General features: G+C 35.9%; 2 protein-coding genes across 6 annotated transcripts in view; both read left to right on the top strand.

The window, feature by feature from the left end:
* Nucleotides 1-7,538, top strand: part of phf6 (PHD finger protein 6) — a 9,328-nt gene extending 1,790 nt beyond the window's left edge. Inside the window, exons 2-12 of one of the 4 annotated variants that reach the window (XM_016245050.1) lie at nucleotides 2,274-2,434; nucleotides 2,671-2,772; nucleotides 2,878-3,011; nucleotides 3,102-3,148; nucleotides 3,237-3,400; nucleotides 3,538-3,684; nucleotides 5,737-5,841; nucleotides 6,052-6,185; nucleotides 6,350-6,479; nucleotides 7,264-7,290; nucleotides 7,443-7,538. In XM_016245050.1, the coding sequence (XP_016100536.1) occupies nucleotides 2,303-2,434; nucleotides 2,671-2,772; nucleotides 2,878-3,011; nucleotides 3,102-3,148; nucleotides 3,237-3,400; nucleotides 3,538-3,684; nucleotides 5,737-5,841; nucleotides 6,052-6,185; nucleotides 6,350-6,479 (1,095 nt within the window). In that variant the 5' untranslated portion in view covers nucleotides 2,274-2,302 and the 3' untranslated portion in view covers nucleotides 7,264-7,290; nucleotides 7,443-7,538. Of the gene's footprint in view, nucleotides 1-2,273; nucleotides 2,435-2,670; nucleotides 2,773-2,877; nucleotides 3,012-3,101; nucleotides 3,149-3,236; nucleotides 3,401-3,537; nucleotides 3,685-5,736; nucleotides 5,842-6,051; nucleotides 6,186-6,349; nucleotides 6,480-7,138 lie in introns of all 4 variants that reach the window. The other 3 variants (XM_016245033.1, XM_016245058.1, XM_016245042.1) reach the window with 3 other exon arrangements.
* A 1,258-nt stretch (nucleotides 7,539-8,796) lies between these two features.
* Nucleotides 8,797-17,132, top strand: LOC107560739 (hypoxanthine-guanine phosphoribosyltransferase-like). 2 transcript variants are annotated; one of them, XM_016245006.1, is made up of 10 exons: nucleotides 11,769-11,806; nucleotides 11,888-11,936; nucleotides 13,385-13,491; nucleotides 13,627-13,810; nucleotides 14,071-14,136; nucleotides 14,864-14,881; nucleotides 14,979-15,061; nucleotides 15,311-15,357; nucleotides 16,006-16,082; nucleotides 16,213-17,132. In XM_016245006.1, exons 2-10 carry the CDS (start codon nucleotides 11,931-11,933, stop codon nucleotides 16,258-16,260), a joined length of 636 nt encoding a protein of 211 aa, XP_016100492.1. In that variant the 5' UTR covers nucleotides 11,769-11,806; nucleotides 11,888-11,930; the 3' UTR covers nucleotides 16,261-17,132. The 2 variants fall into 2 exon arrangements, with proteins under 2 accessions (XP_016100487.1, XP_016100492.1); XM_016245001.1 differs by lacking the exons at nucleotides 11,769-11,806; nucleotides 11,888-11,936 and adding an exon at nucleotides 8,797-8,970.
* Nucleotides 17,133-21,074: the final 3,942 nt, after the last annotated feature.

The raw sequence follows: 21,074 nt of genomic DNA, 5'->3' as shown, positions 1-21,074 counted from the left end.
GGAAGTCAATGGCAACCACCAACTGTTTGATTACCAGCAATCTTCAAAATATCTTCTTTTGTGTTCAACATATGGAACGACATGAGGGTGAGTAATTGATGACACAATTTTCATTTTTGGGTGAACTATCCCTTTAAATGAGCATTTTTATCAGGCTGCTATATTTAGGTTCAGTAATTTTACTCTAATGGCAATGTATAGGTCCTTTTCTATGCAATTAAAGTGAAATAACTGAACATAAATATAGGAGCCTGATAAAAATGCCCATTTTAGAAGAAAAATTCAGACGGCATTTAGAGGCTTTTGCATCTGAAAACTTCATATATATCTATCAGGAGTATTTATACTCATTTATATGCTCAGCTGCCATGTAAGGTTTTTACTGTAAAAACTACATTGAAAAATTAATTATTTACTGTTATTATTTACTTTTAATTAAATAACAAACCCTTACGAAAATTAAACATGGTTTTACTACAAATAAAACAAAATAAACCCATGGTTACTATAAACCATGGCAATCACAAATTAACTAGGCCTATATGGTTTTTCTACAATAATAGTTTTTAGTATTTGTAGTAAACTGGAAATGGCAATCAATATGCCAAAAAAACTTGGTTACTACACTTTTAGTATGATAAAACCATGATTAATATTCGTTAGGGAAGTTACTGTTACTCTTGACTTGTTCAAGTGCATCATCTGATGACGGAAGCCGTACAACACGTTCACAAATAAGCTATCAGAAATGTGTTAATCGTAATGATCCTTGAGGCTTTGCGCTGTGTTTTGGCAGATTATTTTGCATGCATTTCACTCATGTGTTTTGAAAAAACAAACACGATATACATGGTAGAATGAATGAAATAGAATTTTTGTAACAAAAAATGACAAATATCAGTGGGAATCCTGATAAATGACACATAACAGTTCAATTAATTCTGTAGCCATTTTTTGGCCTTGAATTACACAAGAATTGATGGCATTCATTGTAACAAAATATCGTTTATTTCTTGATGTACTGTACACTACAGTACAAGTTAGATGTATTAATATCAATGTGCACTAAATACTTTGACCATACTTTCTTCTTTACTGTAGGAAATAATTTTTCTGAGATACCTCGGGCCTCAATTATAAAACATTGCATAGAGACCACATATTTGAGATAATTTCCTAAATGTGCGTATGTGCGATTCAGAGAAACGAACGTACACACAACGTGCCTTTTCACAGTACAAACAGCCCTACCTCGAGTTAAATATATGCATATATACATGTGTAAGCATTAACCTTTATTCCTTTCATACATACACAAAGTCTGTGAAGGCTTCCAGGAACAGTAGCAGCGCCGCTGCGATTTGCACAAGCCCTATAAAGATGGCCCTATATCTTCATATATAAACACTTATGTTTTGTACGCCTGTTATTGTTGTTTTATATTACCAAGCTAATGTAATATGCTATCTGTAAGATTCATGTTTAAAACTATATGCAGATTTGTTTTTTTATTTTGTTCTGTTTAGTAGTGATTGTTTTGAAGTGATTTCTGACCAATCTTTAGAAGGTAGCATGAAACCATAATTATATAAATTTTGGTAATTGTGTTAAATTGTTTTAAACACTTAAGTAAACTAATTTTTAAAGTAAAATATTAGGTGTAAAAAAAAAAAAAAAAATCTGGCCCCCACGGGTGCCCTGAACCTCAGTTTACTTTTATTTTTTTTGTACTTCCTGCTTAAAATCTCAAATTGGTTGTATCACGTAAGTTCTAAATGGTAAAGATTTGGATAAGTGTGGTTCTATAACACATTGTTGTTCCAATAAGTGTTTCTATGTAGATGCCTAATTTAAATGAGTGTTCATTAGAAATATTTTTCTATTTGTATTATTTATCAAACAATTTTATAGCTATAGATTCTTTTGTAATAAAGACATCTGGAAGTATATGTCATACTGGTCATGTATTTGCTTTTGGGGGGCAAATTTTAATCCATACAAATATCTCAGTGTAACTGAATTGCATGAGCAAACTAATCACAACCATCTGTCTAATCTATATTTCTACCATATTGAGTGATTCAATGACAGATGTAGGAGTTTCAGAAATCTCTCAAAAAATGCAAACATGCATCTTAGCCATCTGTTGCTCTGTGCGCTCACACAAAGCTTAAAGAGTTATTTTTTCACAGGTCTGAACCACAAAAATAAACTTCCCTCTTCCTCCCTGTACACTGCAGTTCAATTGCAACATTTTTTTGTCTTTAAAACAGAAGAGAGGTGGAGTGTGTGAAAAGTGGTCATGTCAGGACAGAGAAAGGGAGCTTCAGCACGTCTTCGAAAATGTGCCTTCTGTAGAACCAACCGGGACAAGGAGTGTGGACAGTTACTGGTGTCTGAGAACCACAGGGTGGCAGCCCATCACAAGTGCATGGTACATCAGCTGTTCACCAGCTTGCCTTCTTTTATATGTTAGAATGGCTGAATAGGGCTGTAATTCATACATTTATTTATTTTCCTAGTTTCACAAAAATAATCTTAGGCAATATGAATAGAGTGCATGACAAGATGTGTTATAAAATATTAGTCTGTTATATATAAAAAAAAAAAGAAGTATATATATTTGACATCTTGCATATGTAACATTTGACACGTCATTGTTTTACTCAGCTTTTTTCATCAGCCTTGGTCACATCTCACTCAGACAGTGAAAACATTGGAGGCTTTTCTATTGAAGATGTAAAGAAGGAGATAAAAAGAGGAAATAAACTAGTAAGCATCCAGACCAACAGCACTCTTACAATTCAGTTCTTCATTTAAGCTGAAAATAGAGAATGCTTTTTTTAAAAATCTTTTATGTGCTGATTTCTTATTCAGATGTGCACTTCCTGTCACCGGCCCGGTGCGACCATCGGCTGTGATGTAAAGACATGTAGGCGGACGTACCACTACTACTGCGCTCTATGGGACAAGGCCCAGAAAAAGGAGAATCCCTCCCAAGGCATCTACCTGTAAATAAAGTGATGATGCAGTTTATCGCAAAACTTCATCTGTTTTATAACTACATGATTTTAATCCTTTTTTTTATTTTTGCAAATTAGGGTTTACTGTCGCAAACACAGAGATGCCTCTCAAGATGGCAGTGATGGTAACTAGCTGTCTCTACTTCATTTAATGTTGGATACTAACCTGCTTGTGAACCATTGCGCTTATTAGTGATTTGCTCTTCTTCCCAGATGAACAGGGAGTTGCAGCCAATGACTCGGATTCATCTCCACCGAGGAGCAGGGGCAGGGGGCGTTTCGAGAAAAGCAGAATCAGAGGAGTGTCACGCGGACAGTCAGATGACACCCGATCCACCTCATCGCAAGGCAATGATGACACAGAGAGCTCCTCGCATGTAGGCCACTTTTATACTTTTTTCTGATATAACCCATATTTAATTCAAATGAGGGATTACAAGTGATTTGACAAGCTTCAGAGTATCAATTCAGCGAAAATTGATTAATGCTAATTGTCATGGGCTTGTGCGTGCCGCAGCGGGACCGGTCTCCTCTGAGAGGCAGCCCCAGTGATTCAGGCCTTCGCTGTGGCTTCTGTCATGCCGGTGAAGAAGAGAATGAAACACGTGGTGTGCTCCACTCGGACAATGCCAAGAAGGTTGCTGCCCACTACAAATGCATGGTGAGGCTTCTTCAGTCCTGAAAAACAGTGGGTCATATTTAAACAACAAATGAAGAGTTTGATTTCTTATTCTTCTGATTAATTATTTAACGAAAAATTAAAATGTACTCTACCTCAGGCCATCCAAGATGAGTTTGTTTCTTCATTGGAACAGATTTGGAGAAATTTAGCATTACATCACTTGCTCACCAATGGATGGATGCGTGCCATCAGAACATGAGTTCAAAATGTTGATATAAACATCACAAAAATCCACATGATTCCAGTCCATCAATTATTAAGGTTTTGTGAAATGAAAAGCTGCATGTTTGTAAAAAACAAAAAACCATCATTGAGATGTCTTTAACTTCAAACCGTTGCTTGAAACCATTTGATTAAAATACAAATCCTCAATCTAGGGATGCACGAATATTCGGCAACCGAAATTATTCGGCCGAAAATAGCAAAAAAATCTCTTTCTGTGTTCAGCCGAATAAGCGAAAAAGGCCGAATAATATGTACCGAACAATGACTAACGCGATCAAATAGAAGCACGCACTAATGCAGCAAACATGTCGGCAGTGTGAAAGTATTTAAAACTATAAGAGAAAGATGCAGAAATCACAAGCACGAAGCACTTACAGCGAGAGACTGTTTAGTGCTGCATCACATGTCTCCGATGAGATGAAAAGGTGGCTGATGCTGGTGGTTAGGCTACTGTATGATGATTGAAATTGCGAAATGGCCTCAAACGATAAATAAATAAACTGCAGAATGTTATATTTTCTAATGCACGCACGAATTGCATGTATTCTGACAGCGCTGCACGAGCTTGTGGTGCCAGGATTCAAAGTCCAAAGCGCGAGGAAAATCTGCGCAGTTGCTCAGTAACATTTTTGTGATTTTTTTTTTTTTAAAGGCATGTGACAATGTAATACGTGCAACAAACATCTTCCCAAATTCGTTATGAGAATCATTTATAAATCTGCCTGCTGTTGTCAACAAAAAGAAGCACTGAGATCTTCCTGCGGGTTTCTGCCAAAATAAAAGCCGAGAACATCAACATTCATAAATGATAGTATTGTAATTTTACTGTTGTTTTGTAAAATAAAAATAAAAAGACAATAATAATGATAATAATAATTACCCTACAACAGCTCTATTAATACATTTATTGTAACATTCACACGTAGTGTTCAAATTGGGATCTGTAATATATTCTAATGTTTTAAAAACTCAGCAAGGCTGCCTTTATTTGTACAGTAAAAAAAAATACATGCCTGATTCAAGTCTCAAAAATGGCCAAAAAATATTATTTTACTAACTTATTAATTTTAAGTTAAATTTTGCTTTGTTGGTATAATGTCTGCTAGAATGTTAAAAAATGTTCAGTGTTAACTAAAGATTTTTAAATTGTTGTTTTGTAATTCATTTTTTTATTTGAAAAGCAGGACAATACAGTAAAAAGCACATTTTGGCTATTTAATTTATGCAATGGTGGGAAAAAAATGGCAAAATAGGCCTACATGGGGGGGGGAGGAAATGCGAAAAACCGTGTTCTGTATTCGGCTTTCGGCCCAGTGTTTCATTTTTTTCGACTTTGGCCAAGAATTTTCATTTCGGTGCATCCCTACCTCTATCCATAATATTGCTTTCGTGGATCAAGCAAAAACAAAGTGACAACGTTCAACAGTTCTGTAGACATGGTGTTATTCTGACGGCACCCATTCGCTGCAGAGGATCCATTGGTGAGCAAGTGATGTACTACTAGATTTCTCCAAATCTGTTCTGATAAAGAAACAAACTCATCTACATAAGGATGGCCTGAGGGTGAGTAGATTTTCAGCAAAGTATCATGGGTGATCTATTGAATTCTCTTACTGTTTTGATAAACCATATTGATTGTTTATTTATAACCTTAGTATTTGTAAATAAATATTATCTCAAATATTCAAAATATATAGTATTGTAAAAGTACAACTTTTTCTGTGTCCTTTTCATATTTATTCAAGGTTTAAAAACGTTTGATTCCGCCTGTTCTGTTAACTTCTATTATGTTCTGTTTTGTCACAGCTTTTTTCTTCGGGTACCGTCCAGCTAACCACCACATCACGTGCCGAATTTGGGAATTTTGACATTAAAACGGTTATCCAGGAGATCAAGAGAGGAAAAAGAATGGTGAATTTTTCAAATTTGAATTTAAATAAATATAATGAATAGAATTCTGTATTAGTTTAATTAGAATTTCTAAACTTTGGTTTACACCAAAATATATATTTTATATATATATATATATATATATATATTATTCTTTGTTTTCAGAAGGATTTGGGTATATTAATTCATTCAGCCACCTAATGTATTTTTGGTAATTTTTGTTAATTTCAGAAATGCACTCTGTGTGCGCAGCTTGGAGCCACCATTGGATGTGAGATAAAAGCCTGCGTAAAGACTTACCATTATCACTGTGGCCTGCAAGACAAGGCAAAATACATAGAGAATATGGCTAGAGGCATTTACAAGTATGTTTGTTTTCCTTATTTATACAAATGTGATAAGTCTGGCAAGATCATTTTTGCCAGAATTAGCTTTTTTTCCAAATGTTTTCATATTCTATATACATATTGAAACCATCAGGACAGCTATCACTTTAGTTTTACAGTATGAACATTGTTGTTCTCACCAGGCTTTATTGTAAGAATCACAGTGGAAATGAGGAAAGGGATGAGGAAGATGAGGAAAGAGAGAGTCGCAGTAAAGAGAAAGCTGCTATTGACAACAGAGCAGAACCTCCACCGCAACTCAATGGCAACTAGGTGAGATTCTGCATACAGTTCATTCAGCCACCTAATGTATTTTTGGTCATTTTTGTTAATTTCAGAAATGCACTCTGTGTGCGCAGCTTGGAGCCACCATTGGATGTGAGATAAAAGCCTGCGTAAAGACTTACCATTATCACTGTGGCCTGCAAGACAAGGCCAAATACATAGAGAATATGGCTAGAGGCATTTACAAGTATGTTTGTTTTCCTTATTTATACAAATGTGATAAGTCTGGCAAGATCATTTTGGCCAGAATTAGCTTTTTTTCCAAATGTTTTCATATTCTATATACATATTGAAACCATCAGGACAGCTATCACTTTAGTTTTACAGTATGAACATTGTTGTTCTCACCAGGCTTTATTGTAAGAATCACAGTGGAAATGAGGAAAGGGATGAGGAAGATGAGGAAAGAGAGAGTCGCAGTAAAGAGAAAGCTGCTATTGACAACAGAGCAGAACCTCCACCGCAACTCAATGGCAACTAGGTGAGATTCTGCATACAGTATGTGTCCTTGGAAGGGAAATTCATGTCAGTACTAGTCATTGTACATGATACAGTGATTCATTTGGATGATTTGTTCAGTCTGTCCAGGAAAATGTGATATTTTGATCAGTGGACATGAGGAAGATTAAAGTACTATCTTTTTTCAGATGCTGCACGAAGATGGAAGACATTATGTGATGCGGATAAAAGAAATATTTTTGTATAATCCTCAATTAGAAACTAGGGGCCAGCTCACAATATCTGACAATTTCAGTTTTCCTCTCTTTGACAGTATTTCATGGACATTGTGAATGAGAATGTAAGTTCATTATCAAATGCTATCAATATGTTACTGCAGTGTAAACCATAACATAGCTGGATAGGTTTTATTTAAACATATGGTATATTAATACTCAAACCAAATGATTGGATGGCTGGAACAGTGTCATCTGTTTGTGCTTGTACCTCCAGTTTCCTCTTTGGCACCGCTCTTTGACTGGACCCACTCTAAAAAAAAAAGACTGCCCTCCGACTGTTTATAGTGCATCTCCTCCAAACTATGACGTTTAATAAGCCGCCGCCTTCATGAAACTGTCTTTATCTCTTTTTTTTCTCTCTCTTGCAACATGTATTATATTTTATTACTGTATTATACTCATGCGTACTATTGGATATCTGTGGTTTTCTTTATAGTACAGGTTAGGATTAAAGAATACTGGCTAGCATGCACTTTTCTTTACTCCGTCTCACATGGTGGTCTTTCTTTTTCTTTTTTTCTGTATATGCACATGTCCACAAAGGTTTGTTTTTCAATTGTCCATTTGGTGGCAATAATTCAAAATAAGAGTCCTTCTGAAAGGCAGAAGCTTTCAAACATACTTGAAAACAAAAAAATATTATACTTGGGAAAAAAAGCTAAATACAAAATATTATATTCTAGATTTTATTATGAGTCAGAATTTTGTGTCGGGATGCAGTTGTCAGCTGTGCAGTTGTGGCAGTTTTTTTAGTGTAAAAGTCAACAACTTGATGCATGCATATATTTATATTTTTATATATATATATATATAGTTTTTTTCCCCCAAGCCTTTACATTTCCACTGTTACTGCTCAGGAAGGAAACGTACAAGCTGCGTCTCATTTCGGAGGCTGCGTCCTCCGTAGGTCGCATTTGTAGGCTGCATGCGTCATCAAGGATATCTTATTTAAGAAAAGTATCCATAATAAAATTGACTGTTATTCCTTGTGAGGTGTAAAATATTGTAATTTGTTTTTTACTTTGCAATTTAAGTTACTATTCTTAAATGAGACTGCCCCGATGACATGTGCAGCCTTCAAATGTGACCTCAGGAGGACGCAGCCTCCTAAATGAGACGCAGTTTGAGTAATTTGTCATTTGAATGAAGAACCTGCCATTAATGAACCTATGGATCGACTTTTTGGTTACATTTCAATTAAAGGTGTCCTTGTTACACTGTAATTTAACATTTAGATGCTGAATAATATTAATTAACAACATGTACTTACTATAGGGTTTAGTTTATCGTTAGTCACATCACATGTGAATATGCATAATCTACTGTTATTACTATAGTAAGTTCATGTAATTGTGACAAGGACTGTAAAAAAAAGTGTTACTGACTTTTCTTTACCATTTAGGTTGTAAAACATTAAAGGGGTCATATGATGCGATTTCAATTTTTTCCTTTCTCTTTGGAGTGTTACAAGCTGGAGTAATTTGGTGGGTCTGTCACTTTAAATTAGATTGTGGTCCTTGTGCTCCACGCTGATTGGTCGACAGGCTGTAGTCCTCCTAGATGCGAAAACACCCACATTTGTGATGTGAGGAAGATTACAGAATTGTGCTCGCTCAGTCCTTTAAAGGTGAAATTGAGAACAGGAAGGACTACAACTTCCCCCGGTATTTCTCATCAGAATCGAGGGCGTTTGCAGCAGCTCGGTCGGGACGGACATGGCGTCTGCCAGCTCCTGTGTCGTGGTAGGAGTTACTGTACACACTCATGCCTTCAGTCATTACACCGGCCGGCGCGTGACCATTGATTAGTCACTGTACACAAATAATTAGGAAGTGTGTTTTAGTATAAAACTTTTTGTTCTTTTGTTACAGCCCTTTTATTCTAATAAATTGTCCTGTTTGCATACATAAATGTATGTAGTGATTCATAAATATTTCTATGAAGTCTAGGGGCCTGGAGGGAAAGCACGCGTTTCACGCATGGCACATGCAGCCCATTCACTTCTGCACGATTTCGATAAAAATGAGAAAGAAGCGCTGCACGTGCTCGGTTGCGTGATTGATCAGATTCACTGATCAGTGGGTGAAAACGGATGAATGGACGAGTAGCGCGTTCAGGTCGAAAAGCGCAATTCGTTTTAGTTTGTTATAAAGTGATGATAAATGTAACAGGCTTTGTGGGAAGGGTGCCGTAGTGAGCTAATGAGAACGATTCACAGCTTTTTCAAGGAGACTCAGGGGAATCAACCATCGTCCTCCACACTAAATTAAGATATTATCTTGAGGGTATAATTTTAGACTGACCCATCCCGCGCTTTGTAATACGTGATTGGATTTATTAATGAATCAAAAAGTGCCCTATACACTCTTAAAGGGACAGTTCAAAGTATAATTTTAGTTCTGTCGGTCAGTTCTTCTGACCTCTCACCCACGTGCCGTTACAATTCAGTATACCTTTCCTTTCTTCTGCAAAACACCAAATACACCGTTTTTAAAGGGGTCATATGATGCGATTTCAAGTTTTCCTTTCTCTTTGGACTGTTACAAGCTCTTGGTGCATAAAGAAGATCTGTAAAGTTGCAAAGACTAAAGTCTCAAATCCAAAGAGATATTCTTTAAAAAAAAGTTAAGAGTCAACCACTCCTACCTAAAACGCCTCGTTCTAACACGCCCCCACATGTCTACATCACTATGTGTAAATATTAGCATAATGCCGCCCAAATGTGCACGCAAAGAAAGAAAGCGTGGTTTCAGGAACAACAGTAGTGTTGAAGCAGCCATGTCAGGGAGAGCTGTGTGTTTCAGTGTGAAAGCAAAAGCACTTTATTTGGCCTTCCGGAAGTAGATGCATTTAGGAATCATTGGTTAAGATTTATTTACAACAGAACAGCACAACCCAGATGTTCGAATTTGTGCAACGCATTTTATGGACGACAGGTTTGTTTTTTTTTTTACCTAGAAGAGTACAAGGCTGGCTGTGCACAAAGGCTATTTCTAAAAAAATAAAAAATAAAAAAAAAAAGGGTACATTTCTGACTTTGCTATGACAATCTGGCGCTTCTGAATCAGCGACTGTAAGTATGTTTTGTTATTAGTTTAAGTATTTGAGTTTTGCGCAGAGTAACGAGTCGTGTGTGTGTGTGTGTGTGTGTGTGTGTGTGTGTGAGTGGAACAGGGTCACATCACAGGAGAGTGAACTGTCTGTCAGAAATCATAGCACGTCAGCTGTCTTAACCGCGGCTTGTGTACTGCTTCATCACGGTGTCTGTCACGTGACTCTGTTGCCCTTTCGGGCTTGAACTGATGGCAAAACTAAACGACATTATTAACTGTCTTGATATTTACTTTGAAAACTGAAGCTGCGATTACGGTAAGGGGCGTTACATTTCTGACGCGTGCGTGTGGTGTTCGGCCAATCACAATGCACTGGGTCAGCTGGCCAATCAGAGCAGACTGCGCTTGTCAAAGGAGGGGACTTTGTTGAAAACGACGTGTTTGAGAGAGGCGGGGCATAGAGGACCTACAATAATGTACAGTATTTGAAAAATAATGTGTTTTTTGAACATTTAAAGCATGTCAACATATTCTGTTACACCAAATACACAAAATAATGATCTTTAAAATAGCATCATATGACCCCTTTAAGCATGTCCTGATCAGCATTTCCCATGTGACAATGAGTAGTGAGTGAATATATCAAGCCTCAGAAGGCTGCAGAATCACCTAAAACTTTCAAATACTCATAATAAACCACACAATAGCACCTTGAGGAACACATCATAGTTTAAGTCAGTATTCGCTGAAAATATGTACTTGCAGTTTGCTGTTGGTGCAAACAGATCATTGAGTGCCTGAGTTGAACATGAGAACCAAACCAGTCTGCTTTTTGAATGAATCATTCTGGACTGCATTTCCTAAAGCGTTGTAAAGATATTGTTCAACCAAAAATTAAAATTCTGTCATCATTTACTCACCCTCCACTTGTTCCAAACTTGTATGAGCTTCTTCTGTTGACTTCCACAGTATGGAAAAAAACCCCACTATGGAAGTCATTGGGGACCAACAACTGTTTGGTTACCGACGTTCTTTTAAAATACGCATACAATAAGCAACTCACAGATTTGGAACAACTTGAGGATGAGTAAATGATGACAGAATTTCCATTTTTGGGTGAACTATCCCTTGAAGCCTTATATCGTAGAAACTATTGGCACTAGTGCTCTCTACCAGTAGGCTTAATGCTTTTGGGAAACAGGTCTGATCAGTTTTGTAAACTGGAGCAATGATTTATTGAAAATATACAATTCCAACAAACTGTTTATAGTATGTGTGCTTTTCTCACATACTATAATGAATGACAAGGCGAGCTAGGGTGGATTTCAGGATTTTCAATAGATACCGATTTAAGTTTAGGTCTGTTCCTCATATAATCTCTATTGCATGACTTCAGAAGGCATGTAATATAGTGCACAACTGAACCATGTTCATGTTTTTTTTCGTGGTGATTCTGAATCCTTTTTTAGGCATGTTCAATTACACTGTTGACTTCAGTCTACAGTATCCAGGGACACACCAAAGAGTTAGGTATATATACTCTGGGAATTCTGTTACCTGAAGAGCTAAAATAATAATCACCAATTTATTTGCATTCTTAATGCAGAACATTGGCTCAATATCCTGATACAGCTGAGGAAAGACGTGACATGCATGTGAGTCTACAGCAGGAATTTTGTTGGTGTGAAATATGGCTCACTAGATCTGACAGCACACAGACTTGATGTATGCTCCGGCAGCAATATTAGAAACTAAATTTTGGCTTGCAGCCATTGCATACTACACTTTAAATTCCATGTCTTGTCTTATAGCCATGTCTGTTGATGGATGATCTTAAGATACTGGCACCAGCAGTAAGCAGAGAGGGGGAAGCTCCCAGATGAACCTCTCCTGACAGCTGCACATTATTTGTCTGAAAGTCCTTGAAGGACAGTGTGATAACACTTTTGGGAAAAACAAGCTATGAACAAACAATTTCTGCTTACTTGGAATTTATCTGCTTCTACTTTGCTTCCACTATGAGGAACAGTTAGAGAAGTTTTTTTTTTAAATTAATATATATATATTTTTTTATTTTTTACACATTTTACATGTACCATCTGTTGCTTTGAAAGATTTCCAGTCAAGGTTCTTTTCAGATCCACCAGCAGGACAGGTTATACTTTTTCAGTAATAGGATGGAAAATACTAGAATTGCATTCCTCAGAAAACAGATATTACAAAAGTACCAGAAGTACATTTCAGCCTAGACAAGAGGACCTTCAAACATTTTCTTGGACAAAGGGAGTCAAAAAGGCTGAGAATCAGTTTAAAAGATACTATTATACATGATCATAGTATAATTTAAAAGGGACATAAAAAGGTAGTAATAAAGATGTACTCTTTTAAAGGGATAGTTCACCCAGAAATGGAAATTCTGTTATAATTTACTCGCCCTCAAGTTGTTCCAAACGTGTATGAGTTTTTTTCTTCTGTTCGACACAAAAGAAAATATTTTGAACAATGTTGTTAACCAAATAGTTGCTGGTAGCCATTGACTTCAATTATTATTTTTCCATACTATGGACTTTAATGTCTGGACTGACTCGTGTAAATGTCTGAATGTGCTTAATTGCACACTCAATACAATTAAGCACACTTATTTTTCACTAGGGAAGACTCTTCACTTACCTCAACATTTATACTCATAAAATAGTGTGAAACTGATCTTCACCCCAACCATCCTTGTTTATTTGTACAGCTTGTCTTTCTCACTCACAATTTTGTCAATGCGTTTATAACTATATTCTTACTATTACGTTTAGTCTAAGTCGTTTCTAGGGCATATGCTTAAGAAACTCTGTTAGATTATATGTGCACTTTTTTAAAGTCACTTTGATAAGGACGTTTCTGTCGAGAACATAACTGCAGATGTTAGAGACAAATGCTGTCACAACTCACCAGTGCATTTGAGAGCTGATTAGGCAATAGGATATAACCTGTCCCCTACTGCCCTATTTCAGGTTTGTCCTTCTGTCGACTAGATAAAATGTTATCTGTCAAACAGTCTGCTCCCTGTTCTTTGCCCTATCATCTATGATATGATGTCATTTGTGCATGTTAGATCCGTGATGAGGAGCAAGGTTATGACCTGGACCTCTTCTGTATACCAAAACATTATGCGGCTGACCTGGAGCGGGTGTATATTCCACATGGACTCATCATGGACAGGTACGAGCCACATCAAACAAGTTCTTTTCTTAGCCAAGAAGGCTTGCCTAATGAACACTCAAATTTCAAATAATATGCAACCTGAAGACTGTTGACATTGCGTATTGGCTGACTAGCTTCTCCTGACTCCTACAGAACTGAACGTCTGGCCAGAGATATCATGAAGGACATGGGCGAGCATCATATTGTGGCTCTGTGTGTGCTCAAAGGGGGCTACAAGTTTTTTGCTGACCTCTTAGATTACATCAAAGCCCTTAATCGCAACAGCGATCGTTCCATTCCCATGACAGTGGACTTCATCCGCCTCAAGAGTTACCAAGTACGCCTATTATTCATTCGTCCTATTTGATGAATGTTAAATTAATGTTAAATTCAGTCAGGCCTGTCTACTCCTTTCTGTTTATTGTCAACGTGTGAATTTAATTATTTTCACAACCTAAATGAAAATTGACACTTTGTGGTACAAACTTGTTTCGGAGTTAAGTGTTGATGTTACATCAGTAACTAGAACACTTTAATGTCTGGACTGACTCGTGTAAATGTCTGAATCTATGCATTCCCCTTCTTTAAATATTACAGAATGACCAATCTACAGGTGACATCAAAGTGATCGGCGGAGATGATCTGTCCACACTCACAGGAAAGGTAAGCATCTTTCTGTGAATAAAAACGATCCCCATTATTTCATAGTAGTCTTTATGATAATGTCATTCAGTAACTTTCTGGGACATGCTTTCAATTACCAGTAAAAAATGTACCTTGGTTTGTTAAAAAAAATTTATTTAAAAAATTTAATTCATCACTGTCAACACTTTATGTCTCAAAATTAATTTCTGTGGTCAGATTAATTTTATAATAATAATTATAATAATATTTTTATTCTGTGAAGATATATGAAATTGATCAAAAGTTGACAGTAAGACATTACAAAAGATTGTATTTCAAATAAATGCTGTTCTTTTGAACTTTAATAATAAGAAATGTTTCTTGAGCACCAAATCTGCATATTAGAATGATTTCTGAAGAATCATGTGACACTGAAGACTGGAGTAATGATGCTTTGTATCACTGGAATAAATTACATTTTAAAATATATTACAATAGAAAACGGTCACTACTGTATTTTGATCAAATAAATGCAGCCTTGGTGAACATAAGAGACTTCTTTCAAAAAGATTACAAATTCAAATCAACCCCAAACTTTTGAATGAAAGTGTATGATCAGTAATAAAAAGAATGCACGTTTTGGTCATAGAGGAAAAATGACAGCCAGTGGCTGATCAAATACTGTTGTTGCAGTCTCTTAAACATATCAAAATGTGTTAAAACTGTTTCTCTTTTTCTCTTGACATATTCTTTTTGACATCAAAAGAACGTCTTGATTGTTGAGGTATATGTAAATGTATTTTTACTTTTATATTTAAAATAGTTTCGTATTATCCAACAAATGTTAAATGTGTTTCTGTAACCTTTACTCGGTTTATTAGGACATCATTGATACTGGGAAGACAATGAAGACCCTGCTAGAACTTCTCAAGCAATATAATCCAAAAATGGTCAAAGTGGCCAGGTACAGATGAATATACTGAATAAAATGGAGGTAACCAGTGTGTCTCAAGAGTGTTTGTTTTGTAGGTATTGCATCAGCTTTTGTAAGATGTATGTAAATATTGCTAAGCTCTGTATAGTAACTCCCTTGTCTATTATTGAGCACTAGTGCAACAAATGCCAGAAACTTCTAACTGCTTTTGAGTTTATAAATTGTACGGTCCCATATACTTCACATATTCCTAAAAAACTTTTCTTTTTTTTTTGGCAGTTTGCTGGTGAAAAGAACACCAAGGAGTGTTGGCTACAGACCAGACTGTGAGTGGATTACTGAAAACACTTTCCAGCCTTTTTTTGGCATGAAATTCTGCGAATATGGCATTGATATAGTTAGTTAGAATTCAATTCACTTCTCACAAGTCATGTTTAGAAATGAATGCATGCTGATGATTTCTCAAGGTTGCACAAACACCCTCAAAAGACTAAAGCGCATTGTTTTTTAATTTTTTTAAGGGAATCAAGTCAATTATTTTGACCACTGAAATTCCTTCTATTGATCAGTCTAGGCCATTACAGTGCAATGCTGTGTGTTGACCACAAGGTCGCAGACTAACACCTGGTAACTGATCATTTCCATAGTTATCACAAAAAAATTAGGCAAAAGAACTGTTTTCAGCTTTGATAATAAGAAATATTTCTTGAGCAGCAAATCAGTATATTAGAATGATTTCTGAAGGATCATGTGACACTAGAGTAATGGCTGCTGAAAATAAAAAAAATACTTTTTAAAAATATATTGAAATAGAAAAACTGTTATTTTAAATTGTAATAATATTTCACAATATTACCGTTTTTACTGTATTTTAAGCCTTGATGAGCATAAGAGACTTCATTAAAAAATATGTTACCGACCAAGAAATTGCCTGTTCAAAATAACTTTTTAATTAACCCCCCTTTATCCTCTAGTCGTAGGATTTGAGGTTCCTGACAAATTTGTGGTTGGATATGCACTTGACTACAATGAGTACTTTAGGGATTTAAATGTAAGTAGCAACATTTAATCATTTAGAATGCCTTTATAATTGAAATACAAATAGTTGTCCATTATAAGACGCACATCTGTTTGATTGTGCTGCAATTTCTGCTAACAGCTTCTCTCATTTTGACTTGCAGCACATTTGTGTCATCAGTGAAACCGGAAAGGAGAAGTACAAAGCATGAGAAGCCCTGGACTTCCCCCTCTACCTGTGTATCATTTGTTTTGAATGTTTTTTAAAAATTATTATTATTTTATATCCATTTTGTATTTTTTTCAGTTGCACAGCTCACCGCAGGTTAGCAGGTCCTTTGCTCAAGGGTCTCGGGTGAGGTGTGTGCTGTCAGTCAATGCACCTTACATTTACATTAGCTTATACCTCCACAGGCATCTCACACACACATTAGTAACCACAAACACTTTGCAGTTCAGTCTCTGAGAACAGAGGTCTCAGGGTTAGACTGCTGCTCTTCGTTACAGTGGGTGTTTTTAACAACCATTTATGTAATGGCCAGATTCCCTTTGATTTATTATAACCTTTTTTTTGTCGTGCAAGAACTTATGAATAGGTGTTTATGATTTAAGACTAGATAGATTAAACAGAATATTGATTTTAGGTTGTCTTGCTTTGCTATTCAATAGTGAACATACAGTATGTGTATTTGAGGAGAACATTCATGTTTCCCCAAAGACTATTTGCAACCATAATATGAACACTGTTATTATTGATTAAAATCAATGAGTATTGTGATATATGTTAAATGCTTTTACATGTGAATGTAGTTTAGCACCAGGGCAACCTGGTTTTCCAATCATTTCAAATTTATTGACATTTTATAGCCAAATATCACCCTGTTTTTATTATTAAATTTTTTTGTTATTTGTATTTGTTTAATTTTCCTGTCAAGATATTTATTTGTCCACTTACTGTAGATTTGGTTACTAATCATATTAATGAGATTGAAATCTTATGGTGCCTTATATGGTAATTTGTATGACCAGTTATGATACCATATAAATATGGTATGAAAATGAATGAAAAATGTTAGTGACCTCACCATTGCCCAACCGCCTGTCAATCGTAAATTTGATTAAATTATTCAAAGAATTTTAAGTGTTCTCCTAACTTTACTTCTCTTGTCAAAGTCATTACCAACATTGTTAAACAGGTCACATTATCACGTAGTATGTTTTAGAAATAAATAGTATAAGAATAAACATACTATTGTTCTGCATGCGTCTTGAACTTACAATAGAAATGACAACATGAAGAACCAGGTACGCATAATGAAATAAGATCACTTAGCTGACTGCTGATTTTATTTGAGAGTATTTGTTTATCTACAGTACAGCCAGGTGGTGTTTTCCATCACATAAACGCATGGGTATGGTCCGCTCTCGGCCAAGGATCTGGTGTGGCTCTTTGGAGTCTGTAAGCGCTGACAGGTCTTACTACAGCAGAACAACAATACTGGATAACACCACATTCACCTCCAGTATTTATGTGCTGCTATAGTACATTCCCTTTAGATCTGCAGGTCTCTTTTGCTGGGTTACTGAAATGTTGCCGGTGGAACAGACAGAAACACAACTCCTCTAGCAGCATTTCCATAATCAAAAAAGCAAGACGAGCTGCTAGTGTTGTTACAGAGCAACTGACATGTTCAGTCTCTTCTCTCAGTATGGCTTCAACTTGTTATTGCAAGCGTGATGACCATATTATTATTATTTTTTAAAGGGTTAAACCTCCAATTATAATTCTTGGATTACATAAAACTAGTGTTAAGATATATTTTTAGAATTTAAAAAAATGACATGTCAGCTATCACAACGCACCTGTCTATATAATTATGGAAATATATCTTTGTGTTATCGATAGTTCCACATGTCATTAAGAGGACGAGCGCCCCCTGATGGTTCTGAGAGGAACAACAGGGTGGTAAGATAGGCCTCAAACTTATATCAAATGTTCTCTAACTAAAAATAAATAACTAATAATAATAAAAAAGCAGGATTCTTTGTATTAGGTCATTAAAAAGATCTACATAAAACGATAAATATGAAAATACAACCTGCAAATGCATAAACACCAGATAAAACAGTATTTTAGAGTTTCTGTTCATTTCGTATTAATAAAGATACATTTGCACTTAAATAATGGGAATTTATTATTTCAAACGCTGGTGTGTTGTTTGTACCCTAGTTGTTGGTTAGCAACTATTGAAGAACAAAAAATAAGAGCCCTTGCCAGGCAGACATGACCAGACTTATCCTCAATACCTGTCACGGTCTGGTGTACAGAAGGCTTTACTTCTTCTTTAAATAAATATACATTATATATATAATAATATACATTATATAATACATTAAACATTTCAATAAAATAAAAAATGCAATTACAAAAATATAAGGAATTTATAGAAAGCTTGACTGGCTACATTGAAAAAAGAAACTAGCTGAACACACACATACACGTTTGCTAAACTGAATCATCAGTGTACTTACGGCAAGTCAAAGTAATAATATATAACGTGAAGATTATTATAGAAATAGTTGAGTTAATATTTTGTACAGGCCATGCTGAGGTGGTAAGAAAAACTCCAGAGACGCACATACAGGGTGCAGTTAACTGCTGCCTACTCAGCATTTTTACAACTCTATATAACAACAGAAATAGCCTCCGTTTCAAGTGTGCGGAATCAAAAATTAAAAAGTACAAATATATACTTCCAAACTAAATGTCAGTCGCCGGCTTCCTTCGAATACAGTGTATATCATCAGACCGTGGGGTGTTTCCTCAGCTGCGACGATGCAGGTTCCCTAAATAGACAACTTCGTACTAATAATAAAAGAGGATGTTGCTTATGAAGATATATTGCGAAATGCGAGTTAAATACAAACGACCGATAAAAGCGCGAACTTTTAATTGACACGCGTCAAAATGAAACATCTTTCAGATTATGAGCATGCAGACCAAGTTACATTAAAGTGTGATACTTTTCTCCGCGCGGGCACCGTTTTCAAACAAAGGCTCAAAAGTAGTGAAGGCGACTGAACGCTTGAGGCGCGTTAAACACCTCCGTCTCTCTCGGTAGGTCAGACGCTTCAGAAATTAATGAACAACACACAGCTTGACAGCGTGAGAACACGGTGGGACGGAGGGGGGGGGGAATCCTGAAAAAGAATTCCTCAAAAAATCCAAACTTACCTCGGGTTCAATCGAAAATGTCGCCGAAATGTAAAAAAACGCACCAAATGTCATTGTATGGTCTCCTGCAAAGCTTTGAGGGAGCGCGAGCTGTACAACATCCCCCGTAGAGTAACGGAGGAGGAGTGCAACTGCAGTGTCGTGGCACGTTTACTACTTCGACACAGTGTTGCCAACTTAGCAACTTTGTTGCTAGATTTAGCAACTTTTCAAACTACCCTAGTAACTTTTTTTTCAAAAAGCACTTCGCTACAAATGTAGCTATTTTTAAAAGGTTTTTGGCAACTTTTTCAAAGTGACTCAAATGATAAAAAAGGCACATTTTCATCTAAATTACACAAAAAGAGGAAACCATTGAACAGCTAGCCAGCCAAGCAGCACATCAACCTGGAGAAAGATGCCTAACAGTAGAAACATCAAATGTGCATTAAGTTGCAAGTTCCAATTGGTCAATAATAAATGTACATTTATGATACAGCATGTTATTAGCTTGTATATATAATTGTTGTTCAGTTAGAAGAATGAGTTTTTATTGCCAGGTATGTTTACACATACGAGGAATTTGTTTTCGTGACAGAAGCTCCACAGTGTAACAGAATGACAGTGACAGAACAAAAACACAGATAATAAAAAATTGAAAAATAGAACAAGTAACTAAGGAATAAAAATATACAAATCGACAATTGTATGTACAGGTATATAACAATAGACAGTTGTATGTATAGGTATATTATGTGCAAATTTGAGGTGTAGGCTGAGTATGAGTGTTAGATAAATAAGTGTATGAGTGAATAAATAGTGTTGTGTGTTCCACAGTTATTGTCAAGTGTTCATGAGATGGATGGCCTGAGGGAAGAAACTGTTCCTGTGTCTGGTCGTTCTGGTGCTCAGAGCTCTGTAGCGTCGACCAGATGGCAACAGTTCAAAGAGGGAGTGTGCTGGATGTGAGGGGCTTTTGTGTAGCACACTAACTACCAGTCTCACTCTGGAAGAGTACTGTTCTTGGAGAGAAGGGAGAGTTGTACCAATGATTTGTTTTTTGCAACATTGAATTATTAGGTACACTGTAAGAAAAAAATATGTGGAAAAATAAATACATATAGTTCCTTCATATAAACAGTACATTGTGTCCTATTTTTACAGACTTTTGTGTAGCACACTAACTACCAGTACACTGCTTAAAACTATCATTGTTCAGAATGTGCAGTTTTACTAGTTAATATTAAAATGCATACAATTTGTAACCGTTCAATAATTCAATGTTGCAAAAAACAAATCCGATCATAAAGATGTGCTACTTATGTTACTTTTACAAATTAAAATGTTTTATGTTTATAATATTTTTATGAACAAATAACATTTCAAATATATATTTTTCGCTGAGATTTGAGTAGAATCCCGTGTATTCTAGGCAAAAACGCTGTTTTGTGTCATGGTTATGCAATGACGTCATCACGCAATGACATCACAATGACATTTAGCAACTTTTAGCAACAAATGGATCTGCCTTTAGCAACTTCCCCTGACAATGAGTTGGCAACACTGCTTAGACACACTGTATTCCCCTCAGGATGTTGTCATGCCTTTTGAAGCAGGCAAATTTGTTCTCAACACACAGAGTTTCTGAATTGAATGGGGTATATTCTAATTAAAACCATATAATTCAACCTCATAACTGTCTCCATACACGTTTTGTTAGTAATACAAGCTTAATGCAACAACTATTGTTGTCTTCTTTCTGCTCATTTGTTTATTAAGCTCCCGACTTTCTGAATCTTTAAACATACAACT

The sequence above is a fragment of the Sinocyclocheilus grahami genome, unplaced genomic scaffold (genome assembly GCF_001515645.1).
Source record: "Sinocyclocheilus grahami isolate Dianchi unplaced genomic scaffold, SAMN03320097.WGS_v1.1 scaffold23.1, whole genome shotgun sequence".
NCBI classification, from domain to species: Eukaryota; Metazoa; Chordata; class Actinopteri; order Cypriniformes; family Cyprinidae; genus Sinocyclocheilus; species Sinocyclocheilus grahami.
The sequence above is the reverse complement of the archived record's forward strand: the minus strand, read 5'-3'. Positions and strand labels throughout refer to the sequence as shown.

What these genes read in the sequence shown, in the direction of transcription:
- LOC107560739 (XM_016245001.1), top strand. Translation starts at nt 8,944, where the DNA reads ATGGCGTCTGCCAGCTCCTGTGTCGTG. An exon ending in CTGCCAGCTCCTGTGTCGTG is followed by an intron (nt 8,971 to 13,384) that starts GTAGGAGTTACT and finishes TGTGCATGTTAG; the next exon opens with ATCCGTGATGAGGAGCAAGG. An exon ending in TGTTGGCTACAGACCAGACT is followed by an intron (nt 15,358 to 16,005) that starts GTGAGTGGATTA and finishes TTTATCCTCTAG; the next exon opens with TCGTAGGATTTGAGGTTCCT.